The sequence below is a fragment of the Biomphalaria glabrata genome, chromosome 8, assembly GCF_947242115.1.
Source record: "Biomphalaria glabrata chromosome 8, xgBioGlab47.1, whole genome shotgun sequence".
In the NCBI taxonomy this organism is placed as follows: Eukaryota; Metazoa; Mollusca; class Gastropoda; family Planorbidae; genus Biomphalaria; species Biomphalaria glabrata.
This window is the reverse complement of record NC_074718.1, coordinates 1114622-1131599: the sequence shown is the minus strand read 5'-3', so window position 1 is coordinate 1131599 and position 16978 is coordinate 1114622. Positions and strand designations below refer to the sequence as shown.

Below are 16978 nucleotides of genomic sequence, written 5' to 3'. Positions count from 1 at the left end.
CTCTCTTCTATGTCAGCTAAGGAAAGTTGACACTTAAGCTGGTGTTTGAAGCGTTTCCGTGGAGCACCTCTGTTACGTTGACCACCTTTTACATCATTAAAAAAGACTGCCTTTGTCATACGTTCATCTCCCATACGGGATACGTGCCCTGCCCAGCGTAACTGTCAGACCATAAGAAGTCCCTCTATACTGGCGTTTGCAAGGACATCACTGTTTGTAGTGCAGTCTTAACACCGTATGTCCATGATGGAGCGCAAGCATCTTTGGTGAAAGCGCTCAAGTAGTCTTAGTTGTTTTCTGTATAGTGTCCATGTCTCAGAGTCATACAGAAGTGTTGAGAGAACCACCGCCTGGTAGACATTGATATTTGTTGGCAGGCGGAGCAATTTGTTCTGCCAAACTCTTGCCTGAAGGCATCCAAAAGCGCTACTGGCCCTGGCCAGACGGTTATCAACTTCCCTTGAAAGTGAGGCGTTATTTGACACAATACTACCTAGATATGTGAAGTGGTCTACATTTATAGTACCATTTTATAATTAATATTGTTATAATCTAGAATATTCTAGATCCTAGAGATTTAGTAGAGGTAGCCTAAGGTCACTATGGATATATAGTTACAGTTAGTGTATGAGATTAGAGTCTTATTAAAATTAATATTGTTTGTCTACAATAATAAAATAATCATTTCATATCACCAACAGAAAGAGAGACCTGACAACCCAGCAAGTCCGACATTTCGTTTTTCAAATTAAGGACACAGAATAGAGGTACTTACAGAGCTTTTGTAGTTACAAAATAGGTATATGAAGAAATAACCTGTGGTTAGCACGGCCTTTGCTCGCTTGTAGTAAGTGGGCTCATGACCGGAGTCTGGGCACTATGAATGTGGCACAACTCAATCTAAAAATGGTTGCTGCCTTTGTGGAACCTTGAGACAAGACTTGGGTTGAAGAGATTTTGATCCATATCTGGCCTTAAGAGAAATACTTTCTAACAGTCAAATGAATAATGGAGAGCATTACAAGCACTCTGATTTCCTAATTGACTTTTTCAAAGGCTACAAATGTGTATCCGGTTTTAAAAGAAAAGTTCTGAAATATATCTTGCCTTTTCAAAATTAAAATTTATATAACGTTACTTTTTCAGCATTAAATTGAAAAAATAGGAACAGATGTGGCACAGTGTCTCAGATTAAAATTAACCAGGAACTGTCATCTCGGTTAGGGGGGGCTAGGTATGCATATGTTAAAAGTTTAGGAAATGCTGGTGTAGATCTATTTGAAAATTTAATTACATGACTGATCCAAACTTATTGATACAGCTATAGATGCTTAATATAATCTTTGTTTTTCTTTTTTTCTCTGAATACTAATAGCTCTGATGTACTGTTACATAAAAATGATTATGCTTTGTTTTAAATATTTATGTATTTAATTATACTTCAATGTTTATAGAACACATTTTTTGTTTTTGGATAGAACAACACATTAACAATATATTTTTTTAAATTTACAGCTGCAATATATATGGATCCATCAATCAGGTTAAGCATTTTTATTTTATTTAATTATTTTCTTTAAAGCACAATATTTCATACTGTTTTTCATAATTGTAAATTATTTTTAATGTACCGGTATTAAAAAAAATCACCCAGTAATTTATAACAAAACATTAAGCATAATTGATAATCTTTGTTTACCTTTATTTACTTATTTAACTTGTTTATTTCTTATAACATAAGTGATACTTATGCCAGTTACATTAGGTGTTGAACCTTTTTACAAAGCTTAAATATCAACTCTCTATCTGCCTGTATGTTATGTCTGACACCCGATCTCGGATTAAGCTGAAATTTTTCACAATTATTTCTTTTACCTGATAATACAACAATCAATAAAATAATTTAACAAATTTAGTAAAATAACTATTTGTAATTTATTATTTTGTTTCATATCTTGAATGAGGGAAAGAAATTGTTCCGTTACTTGACTGAAGTGGTGGTATAAATTGAATGTCCCCTTTATAGGTTGCCCCTCTAAATGGAAACAAACATACAATCTTCCAGTCATAAGTACCTCACTAGCAGGCTGGTTAGCACCTCAGCCCAAGGAGGCATGAGCCTGGATACTAGTTTGAATTCAGGTCATTCCCTTTTTTTTTTAAATGCCTTTAAAAATCAATGACAGTAACATCCACCCTGGTCCAGATAAGTGTCATAGCATACTGAGAAAGCTAAAAGCATGAAATAATTCTAAAAAAAAAACATTGGTAAAAATATTATTAATCGTACAGATTTATTGTTGTTGTTCAATATTACTATAATTTCTTATTATAATTTATTATAATTATAATCTATTAGAAATTTGATTACATGACTGATCCAAACTAATTGATACAATTACACTTCGTTTAAGCTTTTTTTTTTTCAAACCATTTTTGTTTTTACAATTTTAACATTAAGATCAATAGTAAAGCTGCTGAGTAACTCAACACATGCATGGTTGCAGTGCTAGTCATTTAGTGTTGAAGAGTCATGTTTTTTTCTAATTTATTTTTTTAAGCATTTCAATAGTACCTAGTTTCAGACCTTGCAATACATGGAACAGATGATGTACATGTCATTTGTTTCTATGGCTGATTAGGGTGTCATGCTGCCAGCACAATGGCCCACTGCCTTTACTTTCCCCAAAAAATTTCAGGTAACCATTAGAGATGAGTGAACTCAGGTGCATCCTTAAATTCCTGAAATTCAAAATCAATCAGATTGGAACCTAAGATCCCTCTGTTAAGAAGCTAAGTGCTTTGTCACTAAGTCACTTGCCCTTTTTAGCTTAATAGCTTATGAAATATATTAAGTTTCAGTATTTGTAAACCTGCTTTCTTTGTCTACATCTTTACAAAGAGATTCAATTCAAATATTGCTAAGAGTTCGCCCTCCTGATCCAAGTGAAAAAGACTTTGCACCACGCGTTCTGGATGTTAACACTGCAGACAATGCCATTATTCTTCACACAAAGCCAGAGCCCAAAATTTTTAGATATGACGATGTAGCAGATGCTGACACCACACAGGTTGGTCACAGTAAAGAATGAAATTTTATCCTTAACCTTTAACCTTTAAAAAAAAAAAAAAGACATGAATTAGAATGTTTTATCTAAGTTTTTGATGTTAGAAACTACTTTTCCTTTAATATTCCTTTTTAATGTGAAACATTTAAATTGTGTGAATGCTTGGTCCAGACAGTAGTAGAGCAACTTAGTTTATACAATTAAAAACATATGTTCACTCTATTCAATTTTTATTTGCAAGAAATTCTATCAAAATTTCTGACGCTGTCTTAGTAAGTCTATCTATATAATTCAGTGTTGCAAGCAGGAAAAAATCATGTATGATTTGAGATGAAAATGTGTATATTTTTATATACACAAGAGATATGATTTACAGTAGACAAATAGAATAGGTTTAGTTTTGAAGAATTGAAGATTTTCTTCTTCTTCTAGCCAGCTTTTTGTTGCTGAGCTGTAAGCTCCTTTGCGATCTGTGCCAAGGAAAAATTAGAATGTTTTTTTTAGCTGTTCCACACTGCCATACTGAGTGTTGGTTATGATAGGTTGTTGTAATATTGTCTGCCTAAGGTGAATTAGATTGGAGCATTCAAAGAAGATATGATTGGCAGTTTCAAGAGGCTGGGCGCAATGTTTGCGGAGGGGTTGGTGGGTCTGGTTTATTCTGTTATGGTGAAAATGTAAAGCTTTGTGTCCTGTTCTAAGTTGAAAGAAAGTAGATAGCTGTTTTAAGGGGAGGAAATTGATACTGTTTAGATAAAGCTTGTTTTTGCATGGTCATGCAATTGCTTGCTAACATTGAGTTTTGAGTGTGGCAATTAAATGGTCTTCAATAATTTTAAAGCTCACCTTTGTTTCAGATTTGTTTTTAACTTGTAACAGTATTTTTTTTTTATACAAAGACTCTGTCAGGGCCAGTGATAGAGGTTTGTACACTGTACACTTACATTTCACTCTCTCTATTGTTAACATTTTATTTATTTTGCACTTTCTTAGTGGCCAGACTGGCTCAGGAAAAAGTTTTACTATGTTTGGTAAGTGTTCTTTCATCATAAAAAAAAATAAATCTTGGCATTTATGATATTATATTATTTTTTTGTTACAACGAATATTAATAAAAAAAATGACCTTAAATTAAATAGATTTTCTGAAGGAGGCGCGGTGGCTGAGCGGTAAAGTGCTTGGCTTCCAAACAAGTGTTCAATTCCTGATGAAGACTGGGATTTTTAATTTTGGGATCTTCAGGCGTCCACCCAGCTCTAATGGGTACCCAACATTAGTTGGGAAAAGTAAATGTGATTGGTCATTGTGCTGGCCACATGACACCCTAAGTAACTATAGGCCACAGAATCAGATGACCTTTACATCATCTGCCCTATAGACCAGAAGGTCTTAAAGGGGAATTAGATTTTATGAGTTCTTTGGCCAGCATTTCTCAAGTAGGGAGACATGACATGCATACAAAAGGGAAAGCTTTTTTACAAAGGACAAAATATTAGTTATATTTTAATTGTAGTTATAAATATCTATATTTGAATATATTGATCTAGTAAAAATTGCATTATTGCCGATGTTTAAGAAAAACATTTAACAGAGAAATTTATTTTAAATCTTTTTTTTTTTATTATTAAAGGTCCCTCTGAGAACTTGGAAAGCTCTCAGCTTCGTGGTGTGATTCCCAGAAGTTTGGAGTATCTCTTTAGTGTAATAGCTCACCAACAAGATGTAACTTTCTTTTATTGTATACAATTGTTTTTATAAGGTTTAACTGGTGTAATGGAACCATTAGATTTAAATGTTTCCTTTTTTTTTCTTCCCCACTTTTGTTTAAAACACGAATCATAACATTTTTTAAATTCTCTTCACAGAATGGCAGTAAAAAATAGTTTTGTGTCGCTGCTCCTTTTAAGAAATCTATCAAGAGCAAATCTTTGATCTTTTGGATACAGCTTCACAAGGTATTCGCTTATGTGAGAATATGAGCAAGGTGTCTTTGTAGATGGACTCATTGAGCAAGTTATCTGCAACCCAAGAGATGCTTATCAGGTATTAAAGCCATCATTGAGTTAATTCTAGTTTTACACATTTTTGTTTTTTCTTGATAATAATATGCCTGAATTGAGTTTTAAAGGAATGGAACATACTTTGTTGTCTTCAGTTAATAATCAAGGGCTGGTTGAATCATAGAGTAGCTCTTACTTCCATGAACAGAGAGGGTTCGCGCTCTCATGCTGTTTTTACAGTTAAAATAGAGTCAAATGTATAGTTTTTATTTCAATTAAATGTTAATGTTAATTAAAACATGTACACTTAATGTACAAATAGACATTTATTTTGTCTGTGTTTATCTACTAGGAGGAAGTCCTCAGCCCCCTGGATGACAAAGTGGTCATCATCGAACCACGATGGACGAACTAAATATATATACTAGGAGGAAGTAGGTGGTTTCCAAAAAAGCAATATATCACAGATAAATCTAATTGATCTGGCAGGATCAGAGAGACAGAAAGCTACCAACACTGACAGCACTCGGCTTAAAGTAATTCTTCATTTTCTTTAGGAGTAGAAGAAAGTTATAATATTAATTTCTGATAATTGCTCATGAAATAGTCTATGATAGAAAACTAATGTCAAAATGGATTCTAGCTGAATTTTATGTTTTTGCTAAAGTTACTTATATTCTGTGAAATTTTACAAAGTAAATGTTTGGTAAGTTTTAATGTTTCAATAGAGATAAAAGAAAAAAAAAAGTATAGTTTCTTAACTTTGATAATAAAAATCATGCAATAATAATTTTTTATTTTGTTATCTGAAACTAAAATAACTTTTGGTCCTTTAATGATTATATAATTTTATTAAAAAGGACATACATTTCTCCTTAATTCTTTACCAATCATAACATTTTTTTAATAACAAAAAGGTTATTGAAGTGAAATCATAACAGGCTAGTGAATGATGAACATGCCAAGTTAATAATTCCATCAGATGTTGAAAATAATTATGGCAAGAAATATTTGAACCTGTGCCTCGTACTAGACCTAACCATCTGTCTAAAAATTAAGCAAACTTATGTTAACATTAAATATAACTTTTGTTTTTTGCTTCTCTGAAACATATATATGCTCATTAAAAGACCATATGTGTACTATACAATAGGCCAAACTCATGCACTCTAACAAGTCTAAATCTCTGCTAGTAAGTTAAATATGTTTTACATAATCAATTTTTACCTTTTTACTTCAGATCTCCAAAAATAGAGGATTTGAATCTTTCTTTCAAAGATTATCAAAAAATCTTTTTACAGGAGGATTCATTTAAGGTTGGTTGAACTTGAAAAAAAACCTGTGCTCATAAAGCGAAAAAAAGATATCATGTATATACATTTTTTTTTAATTGAATTAGGGGTCAGTGAAAAACTGTCTATTTTTATTTATTAACAGAAATTGTATGCTGTCATTAGTAAACTTCAACAAGAAAATCAAAACTTGCTGGAAAAGTTGATCTTTATGAATCACTTAGAGGTATGTTAGTGATAGCTAAAATAAATTAGCACTTTTCATTTAAAGTTTTTATAAAACCAATATTTATGTATTGTACGATAATAATAAGGATTGTCTTCGAGTCCAAAGATTAGTAAGGAATGCAGTATTTCCCGTGGCTCCTCAGCCCCAGCTGTGACCTAAATATTTTGCCACATCCATGACAAGCATAACCATTGTTTGCAGGTGGTCGATTTGGATTTTCTTTTCACCGTCTGTGTTTGTCCTCGGCAGCGGATTTTCTTTTGGTCTCAAATGTGTATCCTGCGGCCTTTGTGAGTGACCTCCAACTGTCTCGTTCTGAGGCTGCATGTAACCAGGTGCTCTGTTCTATGTCAGCTAAGGAAAGTTGACCCCTAAGCTGCTCTTTGAAGCATTTTTGTAGGGCGCCTTTGTTACCTTTTAGCTCACCAAAAAAGACTGTCTTTGGCATACGTTTGTCTCCCATATGGGATAACAATAGACTTAAAATGAGTTCTTTGTTTGCACAGCAGCTTTTAAAATGGATAAATAAAAAAATGACATGTAACAAATCAAAGCTGCACTAGGGTACTTAAGTATAAAGTTAATAACATTTGGTGAATCATTAGCTCTTAAATCATAGAGTTCTGAACTGCCAACGTTGACCAGGTACTAAGCTAACATCTGACTGTGCCATACAGGTCCCCCCAGAAAAAAAAGCTTCCAAGCCAGTAGAGTTATTTTGGTCTGTAGACCTGTATTGTTACCCAGGGTAATGTCAGAGCCTATCTTTGTTTCACCAGATTTTGTTCACTTTTTCTGCCAGCAATTATTGTGCTTATGTTATATGTCATGTTTTATTTGTTTTAGGAGGCCTGGTAAATGCTGGCCCTCCAAGCCGGGGGTCCCGGGTTCAACTCTTGGTGAAGACTGGAATTTTTCATTTCAGGATTTTTGGGCGCCTTAATTGGTACCTGACATTAAGTGGGGAAAAATAAAGGCTGTTAGTCATCATGCAGGCCTTGTGACACTCTTGTTAACTGTGGGCCACAGAAACAGATAACCCTATATTTCACTAAGGGGAACTTTACTGACAACACTTTTTTATTTGTTTAACATTTAAGCTTCAAACACCATTTACGTTACCTATTAAAAGAATCCCACTTTGTAAACTTTTCTATTTAAATGTTAAAATGGTTAAAGTGCACGTGATCAAGATGTGAAGAAAGATGATTTCAAGTGAATGATTGTCTCACACCACTCTCTCAAACTTAAAAGATGTTGCATTGTTTTCAATTTTTTAGGTCACAAATACAAGAGTTTTCTTTAAAATTATCTATTGATAATGCTTAATTTGTTTTTATTAAGTTTAAGGACCACAGCTGCTCCAAGCCCCCAGCAGTAGACTGCATCAGTGAAGGAGAAGAGGAGGAGGAAAGCAATTTATCTTGAACAACTGAAAAAAGAGACATTGACATCCAGACAGACATGAACACTGCAAATGGTTTAGATGAGATAAGAAAATGTGCAATGGATAAGCTTGAAATCAGTCAAGATAGGAAAAGCATGGACCTGGAGAAGCAAGAGAAATGTGTTCAACAGAATAATGACCAGCCGAAACTTTTAAAAGATAAGCTGGATGAATTGTTCTCTAAATAGAAATCGCTGTCATGACAAAGGGATAGTAAAACCGACATAGAGAACAAACTATTGGAAAGTAAGGTCCGTGAGCTTGATGAGAAACTCCTGGCGATAAGCCCAGAGATGTTTGAACAGGAAATACAGACAGATTTATTTTTAGAACCAGTCACTACAAGAAAAGATGGAGGAGGAGGAAATAAACACAATGAAAGCTTGACTAGCCCTAAGTTCAGAACATTGCAGTAGAATAAAGTTTGATACAGAAGTCAAAGTGTAAAAATAGAAAATATGCAAACTAAGTTACAAATGGAGTAAAACAAAATATTTTTTATTCCTCAGAATCATGAATCTCAGCTGACAGCCAAAGAAGAAGAACTGCATAGTGTGAACATGACTCTTCAGGTGAATTTCTTGAGTGAATGATCCTAAAAAAAAGTCTATGTCAGTAGTTTTTAAACACAGAAAAAACAAGAAAAATAAGTATGAAAACAAATACAAAATATTTTCCTCTAAAGCTTTGAATAGTTAACTTGAAAGAAAGGGTACCTTAAGGAACAATGTTTGTCTAGATCAGGAGTGGGCAACATTTTTTCATCCAGGGCTGCATTTAAAAAAAAATTGGGGATGGGGTTCCGCACATATACATATGTATATATGTGTACTTACAACTTAGAAAAAAATGATAACTAACTATGTATACTATCTTTTAATTCACATATGTACTGTAATATACATTTACTTTAATTTTTTTACACTCCCTATTGAAAAGTTACAACAAGAGTTCTAAATTAAATTAATTTTACTAATAATCTCTTCATAGTGGCCTCCAACATCATAACATTTCACCACAATGGCTTTGTCTGAACGAAATGCTGGAAAATATGCAGGTTGCAACTGGGTTTGTGAAGTCATGTGAAACACTAATCATCCTTAATCTTCGGAATCGAAGACATTAATATTATAGTTGTTGTCAATATGAAGTATTTAACTGTTTACATTTGTGCATAATGTTCATGAACTGTGGAACTAGCTTACTGGTTGTTATCCTCTTGACTGCTTACACTTGTTTATTTTCAATCATATTTTCAAAGATGTATATGGACCCTAATAATGGGAAACTTTAACAGCAATGTTTTTTAAGTTTGGAAATGCAGTTTCTAGAAAAGACCCATAAAACTCCTGTGGAAGAACTTACTTGAACTTCTCTTTCAGGTCATTATTTGCTTGGTGAACTGATGATATTGAAAACTGTTTCTAAGTTCTTGACTTCTTAAAATTTGCTTTCAAATTCCACAATCAAAGAATTAGTCTTGTACTTTTCAAATAGTTTCACATTTCATCAAATGTCAAAACCTGTCTTTACTTGCTTGCCTGGAAAAATGGGATGACTTGTTTGAAAAGATTTAACATGCACATACATTTCATGTGCAAATAACCAATTGGGATAGTGCTGATGGCAAACATAAAGGCTGTCTTTCACTCTTCCTTAGAAATATTAGTTACAAAGTCACAGGAACAAAACAATTTCTTCCTTGAGATCTCAAGTTTTTCTCATTACCTTGAACATGCTAAGCTAGCGGATAACACTGTAGTACCGAACATGGGAATGATATGTTTCCAAATTTCCAAGTAGTTCTCTGAACTGCCTGTCATCAAGACCCCTAGCTCTGATAACTTTGAGCTCTGAGATAATTGGGTCAATAACATGTCTAATATTCAATGCAGCTTTTCACAAACTTTCCAGTGTAGAGGTAAGAGTTTATGGTTGGGATATTGTTCTTTATTTTATTAGGAAAGCTTTGTGCGTGTTTTTCTCAGTCAAAGCTCGGACACCATGTTGTTAAACTCACCATCTTGTTCCATGCCAACCCAACACTTTCAACTAGTTCTTTATAGTACTGAATAAAAAAATGGCCTGAGTTTGTGTCTTTGACTAAATGTTTCGACATATTACCAATTACAAAAATCCTCCTTTACTTTAAACTTATTAGAATGGCATATAAAGAAATTTTTTTTTAGCGTCTTCGTCATAAGAATCAGAGGTTTCAATAATTTAAATAGATTTTTAAAATCATTATATTTTTACACATTATGTGGACATGTATAATGTTTTTGGGTGTCAGCAGGCGGCATAAAATGCTCCGGCGGGCTGCATGTGGCCTGCTGGCCATAATTTGCCCACCCCTGGTCTAGATGGAAGGGCAAATTTTTAAAATTCTTTAATGAGGGGAGTGGATGTACAATAAACCTTATTTAAAAAATGATAATTGGTTAAAAAAAAACTTTCATTTTGATTTCTAGAAATTTGAAAAAGACAACAAAGTTTTACAAGCTATGTTGAAGCACACAGAAGGTAAGACTGCCCTATTACTAACAAATATTTTATTGTAACTTTCAGAAATAAATTTGCTTAGTTGTTTGACATTGCATTCTGATAATAGGAAATTTCTAGCTCAGGTTCTCATGATAGTTCCTTGCCATTAACAATGTCAGAAGGTTATTACTTTGGTTTGTAAATAGATGTATGTGGTATTTGTTATGCTTGCTCATGAAAAGTAAATTATATAAGTAAAAAAGTCAAAAGGACCAGGTAGCCCATCCATACCTAGTTGTCATTGTAGGCAGTAGGCTTTTTTGAGGGGAAAACTATCTGAAAAACCTAGGAAAGGGAAGTCACATTATTTTTCTTGTATGAATTAAACACTTTAAAAGTTCAAAAGAAAATACAACTTATGACACTTGTAGTTGTATAGTTGTATAGTCTTATTAAATGAGCGTCACTAAACAAGATAGATAACTTTGACCCACTACAACTAGGTGAGATCATCTCAAAATGAACAAATTCTGTCAATGAAAAAACTGAACATGACAAAAACATAAACAAATGCATTAATGGCTCTAACCTATTAGCTTTGCTACTTTATTTCAATTCTTTTTTAGTATCATGACTTTTTTTTTTATTTAATACTTTGAAACAAGAAAACTGCAAAATAAAACAACTTAATGAAATAAAAAATCTTCTTCTGTGTTTATTTATTTAGCTCTGTAGTTTGTAAGGTCATTGGTCTTTACCAAATTCAAATGATCAAGCTAGAATAATTGTATAATTTTGACTTTTCTGAAATAAAATTATTCTAATTTCTTTGTGTTCAATAGTTTGTGAGCAGAAAGCTCCTGAAGTGCCAAATTTTCAAGTTATTAAGAATATTGAATTAGCCTATAGCCGCAAGATGGAAGAGTTCGAGAGGTCAATCTTTGGCAAAGATGTAAGTATCAAAGATACTGTCTAACTGTTGTAACTGTTGAGGAAACTGTAACATTAAAAAAAAATTCCTATGCCTTTTTTTTTTTTTACAAACCCTGCCTTTTTCTTAATTAATACAATGATTCTTCACCAATTTAAGGACTCAGCATTGATTATGTTTAATTTTACTTGTTTAGATTTGTAATCTGTTTTTATGAGTCAAGTTTACTTAACCCTTTTACTAATATGTTATTCTTGCAAGGTTTAAGAAATTCTAATTGATCATTCTTTTAATGGTCATTGTATTTCCTTTGAACACTTGTAACTGAATATCTCAGCTACACCACCTTGTGATCAATAGCATTTAAATATTGCATGCAATTATTGTAACTATACATGTTTTATTTTCAATCAGAAAAAAGTAGCTGAGTTATTATTTGAAGAGGAACTTCACCTTGCCAGGGAAACACATGCATCTGTTTTAAAAGACAGGAATGTAAGTATGTTTTGTATTTTGCATTGTTTTCCCCCTTCACTTTACAATTGATTCATCAAGCAAACTAGGGATTACTAAGACACTCCCTTCAATATTAAGCCTTTTTTTTTTTCTTTACGATGCCATCTGTTCATTTAAGAAACTGGTGAATTCTGGGACTCCCCTTTGATTATGTTGATCCCCTCACAGCTTAAATTCAATGACACACCGTTAAATCTTAACAAATGCATCATGCCCACCCAGTTGAGAAGGAAACTTTTTATAGTATCACAAGCCTTAACATTAGGCTCTACTCAACAAAATTTACTTTGACTCAATCCTTTCTGTCTTTTCAATTTTTTTCCTTACATTTTAGTGCTGTTCTGTGGAATCTTTTAAAACTTCATTGATTTTACCATCACAAAAGAGATACAAGACACCGATAGCAAAGACAAACAGACACAAACACTCTTTTGTTCCCCTGGCAATCAAATCATTAAATAAGAACAATCTGGTATAAACTTTGTCACATGTAAATTATGAGTGAGTCTGGTGTGAATGTACACTTTGGTTTCTTATAGTTATAATGTTTTTTGTTTGGTGTAATGCACAAATTGTAAGACAAATTTCCTTACGGATAATAAAGATTATTATTATTATTATTATTATTATGAAACATTGAGAACATGCACACAATTCAAAACTTCCTTGAAACATTGAGAACATGCACACAATTCAAACACTTCCTACTCTTGATGGCTAGCCATGCAGCTTTTGCCATTCAGCTGAACATCACATTTATAAGTAGAAAAACTCCTGCTCATGAAAGCAATAGATTAGATTGAATAGATTTTAGAGACATTTTGTAACTTGTATTAATTTCCTCAAGTCAATGATGCTAATTAAAACACTATTTTTAAGGTATTAATAATCTTTTACTTTTTTCTAATGATTCATTTTAACACAGGGATGTCTACCTTGTCTAATTGTCATTAGATGGTCACAATGTTGACTTACTTGACTTATTCCTTTTGACTCCCAGAAGGGCATAGGGCTTTAACAGTACCACTTCATGGGTGTCTGTTCTGGGCAACTCCCTTCAGTTGAGTCTATGTTGCTTCTTGGATGGCTGCCAGATCGTGTGCTTTGTGCTCTGGACTGTCGTTAGATGGTCATGATTGTCACAGTCTCAGTGGACATTGCCTGATTTAAAGTTCACGTCATGTTAAGAGGTTAAAAGACACGTGGAATTCCTGATGTAGAAAACAGGAAAAGTAAAAAGTATGTTACAGGCTTGGTAACAGGAGTTGCATTGCTCAGTCCATACCACATTTGTTACTGATTGTCCTGATAGAAAGTTAAATTTGAATTTGGCCATGTTAGCACAATTGGTAAGGGTTAGGATCATTGAATGTGTTTGTTCTCGTACTCAAAATTACTGAAAGGATATAGACTATATACATTCTATATATTTTTAACATTTTTTGCATAGTATCTTTTTCATGCTTAGAACATGATCATTGCTCTAAGTTTTTTTGTGTTTTTTTTTTGTGTGGAAATGTAGGGGGAGGGGTATATGGGTTAAGGTTTTCTGTGCTGATTTAGGCCGTCAGCAAACAACTTAGTTGGGTTTCGAACTGAAGCCTCCTTGCAGCCAAGCAGTTTATGCCACTGACTTGTAAGAACATATTCTTCTTGTTTTCATATCAACACAATTATTTTACACTTTATTGTTATTTATCTTTTTTTTTAGTGCATTAGAATGGGTGCTGCTGAGGCGTTTCAAGAGTTTCAGAGTGCTGTGCCTATGCAAGGAGGTGCTATTGGTGAGCCTGGAGAGAGAAAGTCATCTTCAGAAAAAAATGGCTCGGTTAGAGGTAATTATGCCCAGAATAGTAATGCTTTACACTTTATATATTTATATTTCACTACACACACAGATTATATCACCCAATTATATCACCAAAAATGGACAACAAAGATTAAGACTGCTAAAACAATTTCCTTATTATGTATTACAAAAAATATTGTCAATGTACTATGCTCTCATCTGTAATATTTTAATTTTCAATATCTGCCTGGTTTGGTAATCTGAACATTAAAAATAAACTTAATACGCCCTTAAAAGTACAATCATTGGCATTTAACACAAACCATACTTGGATACTTATTTGAGGAAAACATTAAGAAAATTATAAAGATTTTAAAGATAAACACCCTCTGGGTCACAATTTTAACATTTACTATCACATGGACAATTATAAAGACACTGATCACAAAAACAGAATCAAACACTCTTTGTGTTTCCATAGCAAATTAATTATTGAATAAAATCCAACTTTAGATTTTAACTCCTAGCACTGTGTTGAAGTGAACTGGGCAATGAATGTATAAAATGTATTTATTTGTTACAGTTTAGTAGCCATTAGTATAGATAAAGTAGTAAGTACATAGATCTTCATTAAAAATATTTAAGTATTTTTTTGATTCTATTTTACTGTTACATTTTTCAGGAAGAACTCTAATAAAAGAAACAAAAATGCCAGAAATAAATGAACAATCTTGGAGAAGTAAAAAAAAGTGAATGAACTAATAACATCCTTTTAAAGAGTCACTGTTTTTGTAAAAGCTGTATAAAGTTTGTTTTTTTATACCAATCAATGGTTATAATTCAAGTGAAAGCCACTTCATTCTTCTTAAAAAATCCAGTACAAGAGATACAGTACTTATAAGCATGTCAATGATTGGTTGAATTCTACCAGTATTTGAATTAACGTATATTTTAGTTTGATGCCCAAGATTGGCATTGACTCTAGACAAATAATTGTGTTTATACACAGTTTGACTGTAAAAGAAATATGTCGAGATATTTTTGTTAAGATTTTTCTTAAGTTCAAGCTACTACACTCTTTTAATCAATAAGTTCAACAATGGAATTTAAAAAGATGTTTATGGAAACTGTCTTTCATTTCACTAGCCATTTGTTTCTCATAAAAATTGTGGAATTGAAAATGTCTTACATGTGCTTCTTTATCTAATATTTATGAATATATATATATATATAGAATATCCTCTGCTTAAAAGTATGCTTTATTGGAATATGTTTGATGTCAATACTTGTAATAAAATGAACAAGAGGTGTTTCACTCTAGTAGTTTAAATTTTCATAAGTTATGAACTAGAGGCCTTAAATCAAATTTACTACTTTTGGATAAATTTGTCATCTCTGTAACTGTAATGTAACTAGGCCTCAAGGTTTCCTAAATTGAGCAAAGAGAAAGAGCATCCACATTTATCTTTTTTCTAGAAAGAACAAAAATAAAGCTCAAATATTTCTCCTATTTTGACACAAATTAAGAAAAATAATATGACCATTTTTGTAGGAGCACACAAGGTTGAATTTATAGGTAGGCTATTAAGGCATGGTTGTATTTTACACAGCTACAACTGTATTAATACATAAATAAGCTGTCCTATTGTTAATATGTACTGTACATAAAGAATTAGTAGAAATAGCTATTTGATCTTCATGTATTGTCTTGAATCCTTTTTTTTTTTTTCTTTGTTGGTGTTTTGATTTTTCTGAATAACTTATATGTTAAACTACTTGTATAATATGTTTGTAAATATTCATATCAAATAATTTCTATTGCTGTTTATTATGACAGTCTTAAGTTTAAGGAAGTTGGAAGTTTTGTTTATGTATCAACACAGACCATGAGCTCTATTATAACTGTCTGTCTGGTCTTTCAGTTTTTCTTTGGGTCATCTTTTGTTTCATTGTGGCAGTCTGTATTTATATTTAGTGTATTCTTGCCATTTTATGCCCATAATTGAACCCAGACTCCTTTGGTTCAATCCTTCTAGCACCCTTAAATGCTTTGCATGTAGCTGCCAAATCTGAGAGCCATAATAAAGTGCTTCGAGGCCACTGCCTGGTAGATATGTAACTATTTATCTATCACCTAATTGCAGAAGTTTGGGCCCTCTGAGTCCACCCAGCTCTAATGGGTACCTGGCATTAGTTGAGGAAAAGTAAAGGCGGTTGGTCATTGTGCTGGCTACATGATACCCTCGTTAACTGTAGGCCACAGAATCAGATGACCTTTACATCATCTGCCCTATAGACCACAAGGTCTGAATGGGGAACTTTACTTACTTACTTAATTGCAGAAGTGTTGTACATAAAAACATTCCGTTCTCAAGTTTAACTGCCATTAGTTAGAAACAATATCTTAAATAGAATAAGGTGTAATTTTTAACATTAAGCCACAGAAATGTGACTCTACAATGACTATGCTACAAGTAGTAGTTTTTACTTATAATTATAGCAATCAATTTTTTTGTTAAAGGCCCCTAGCACTATTAGATCTTCAAATTAGCCTTGTGATATTGTAATATGTGATTTATATTAGCTGATATTTTATTGCTTTCATGGATTAACAAGAATTGGTTCTGTTACTTTTCATAACATTTGTCATTACACCACAACTGATGCCTTACTGAACAAAATGTTCTAATGAGTGAAAATAAAGTTATTTATTTTCTAATCTTGTTTTCAAGTTTCATCAATTTTTCTTTTACTTGGCAGAATTTACAACAGAGTAAGAAGCATCACACAAATTTTATTGGGATATATAAATAGGGTCATCAAGTGGCTTCTATACTTTAAATACCAAACCACACCTTATAGTTCTCTAGTTCTGACTAAGTGTCATGTTGATCTGGTTGCTCTGTTCATCACATTTGACTTATAGCTCAAGATTTGAAATAATTGAAAAAAAAAAAGCTCAACATTTCTTTAACTTTGTTCAAAATTTAGATTAGACCAATGAAAATAATTATATAATTTCAAGTAAACTTTAAATGTATCAAATATTAATAAGGAGAGATAATATTAGACCTAAAGGCTGTGGAATATGCTAAATTTGAAGTAAGTGGGAACTGGGAATAAAGGGAAACAACTGAGCATGATGTATATTCTACAAACGTACTTTTCTTGTTAGTGAAAGTAAACATGAGGATATAACATGTTATATGTTTTAGATTTGTA

The 16978-nt window shown here is 32.6% G+C and overlaps 1 protein-coding gene across 5 annotated transcripts; it reads left to right on the top strand.

Moving 5' to 3' along the window:
• The first annotated feature begins 14 nt into the window (after positions 1-14).
• On the top strand, positions 15-16475 carry LOC129927648 (uncharacterized). 5 transcript variants are annotated; one of them, XM_056037560.1, is made up of 15 exons: positions 15-767; positions 1516-1543; positions 2027-2142; positions 2903-3071; positions 4062-4099; positions 4699-4790; positions 4934-5111; positions 6309-6384; positions 6506-6586; positions 8546-8608; positions 10508-10559; positions 11363-11472; positions 11866-11946; positions 13679-13802; positions 14439-16475. In XM_056037560.1, the coding sequence occupies exons 7-15, from the start codon at positions 5065-5067 to the stop codon at positions 14507-14509; spliced, it is 705 nt and encodes a 234-aa protein (XP_055893535.1). In that variant the 5' UTR covers positions 15-767; positions 1516-1543; positions 2027-2142; positions 2903-3071; positions 4062-4099; positions 4699-4790; positions 4934-5064; the 3' UTR covers positions 14510-16475. The 5 variants fall into 5 exon arrangements, with proteins under 5 accessions (XP_055893535.1, XP_055893534.1, XP_055893536.1 ...); XM_056037559.1 differs by lacking the exon at positions 2027-2142; XM_056037561.1 differs by lacking the exons at positions 1516-1543; positions 2027-2142.
• Positions 16476-16978: the final 503 nt, after the last annotated feature.

Coding starts and splice junctions, on each gene's coding strand:
- LOC129927648 (XM_056037561.1), top strand. CDS start 5,065: ATGGACTCATTGAGCAAGTTATCTGCAACCCAAGAGATGCTTATCAG. Junction 6,587..8,545: donor TCTTTATGAATCACTTAGAG/GTATGTTAGTGA, acceptor TTTATTCCTCAG/AATCATGAATCTCAGCTGAC. Junction 11,947..13,678: donor CTGTTTTAAAAGACAGGAAT/GTAAGTATGTTT, acceptor CTTTTTTTTTAG/TGCATTAGAATGGGTGCTGC.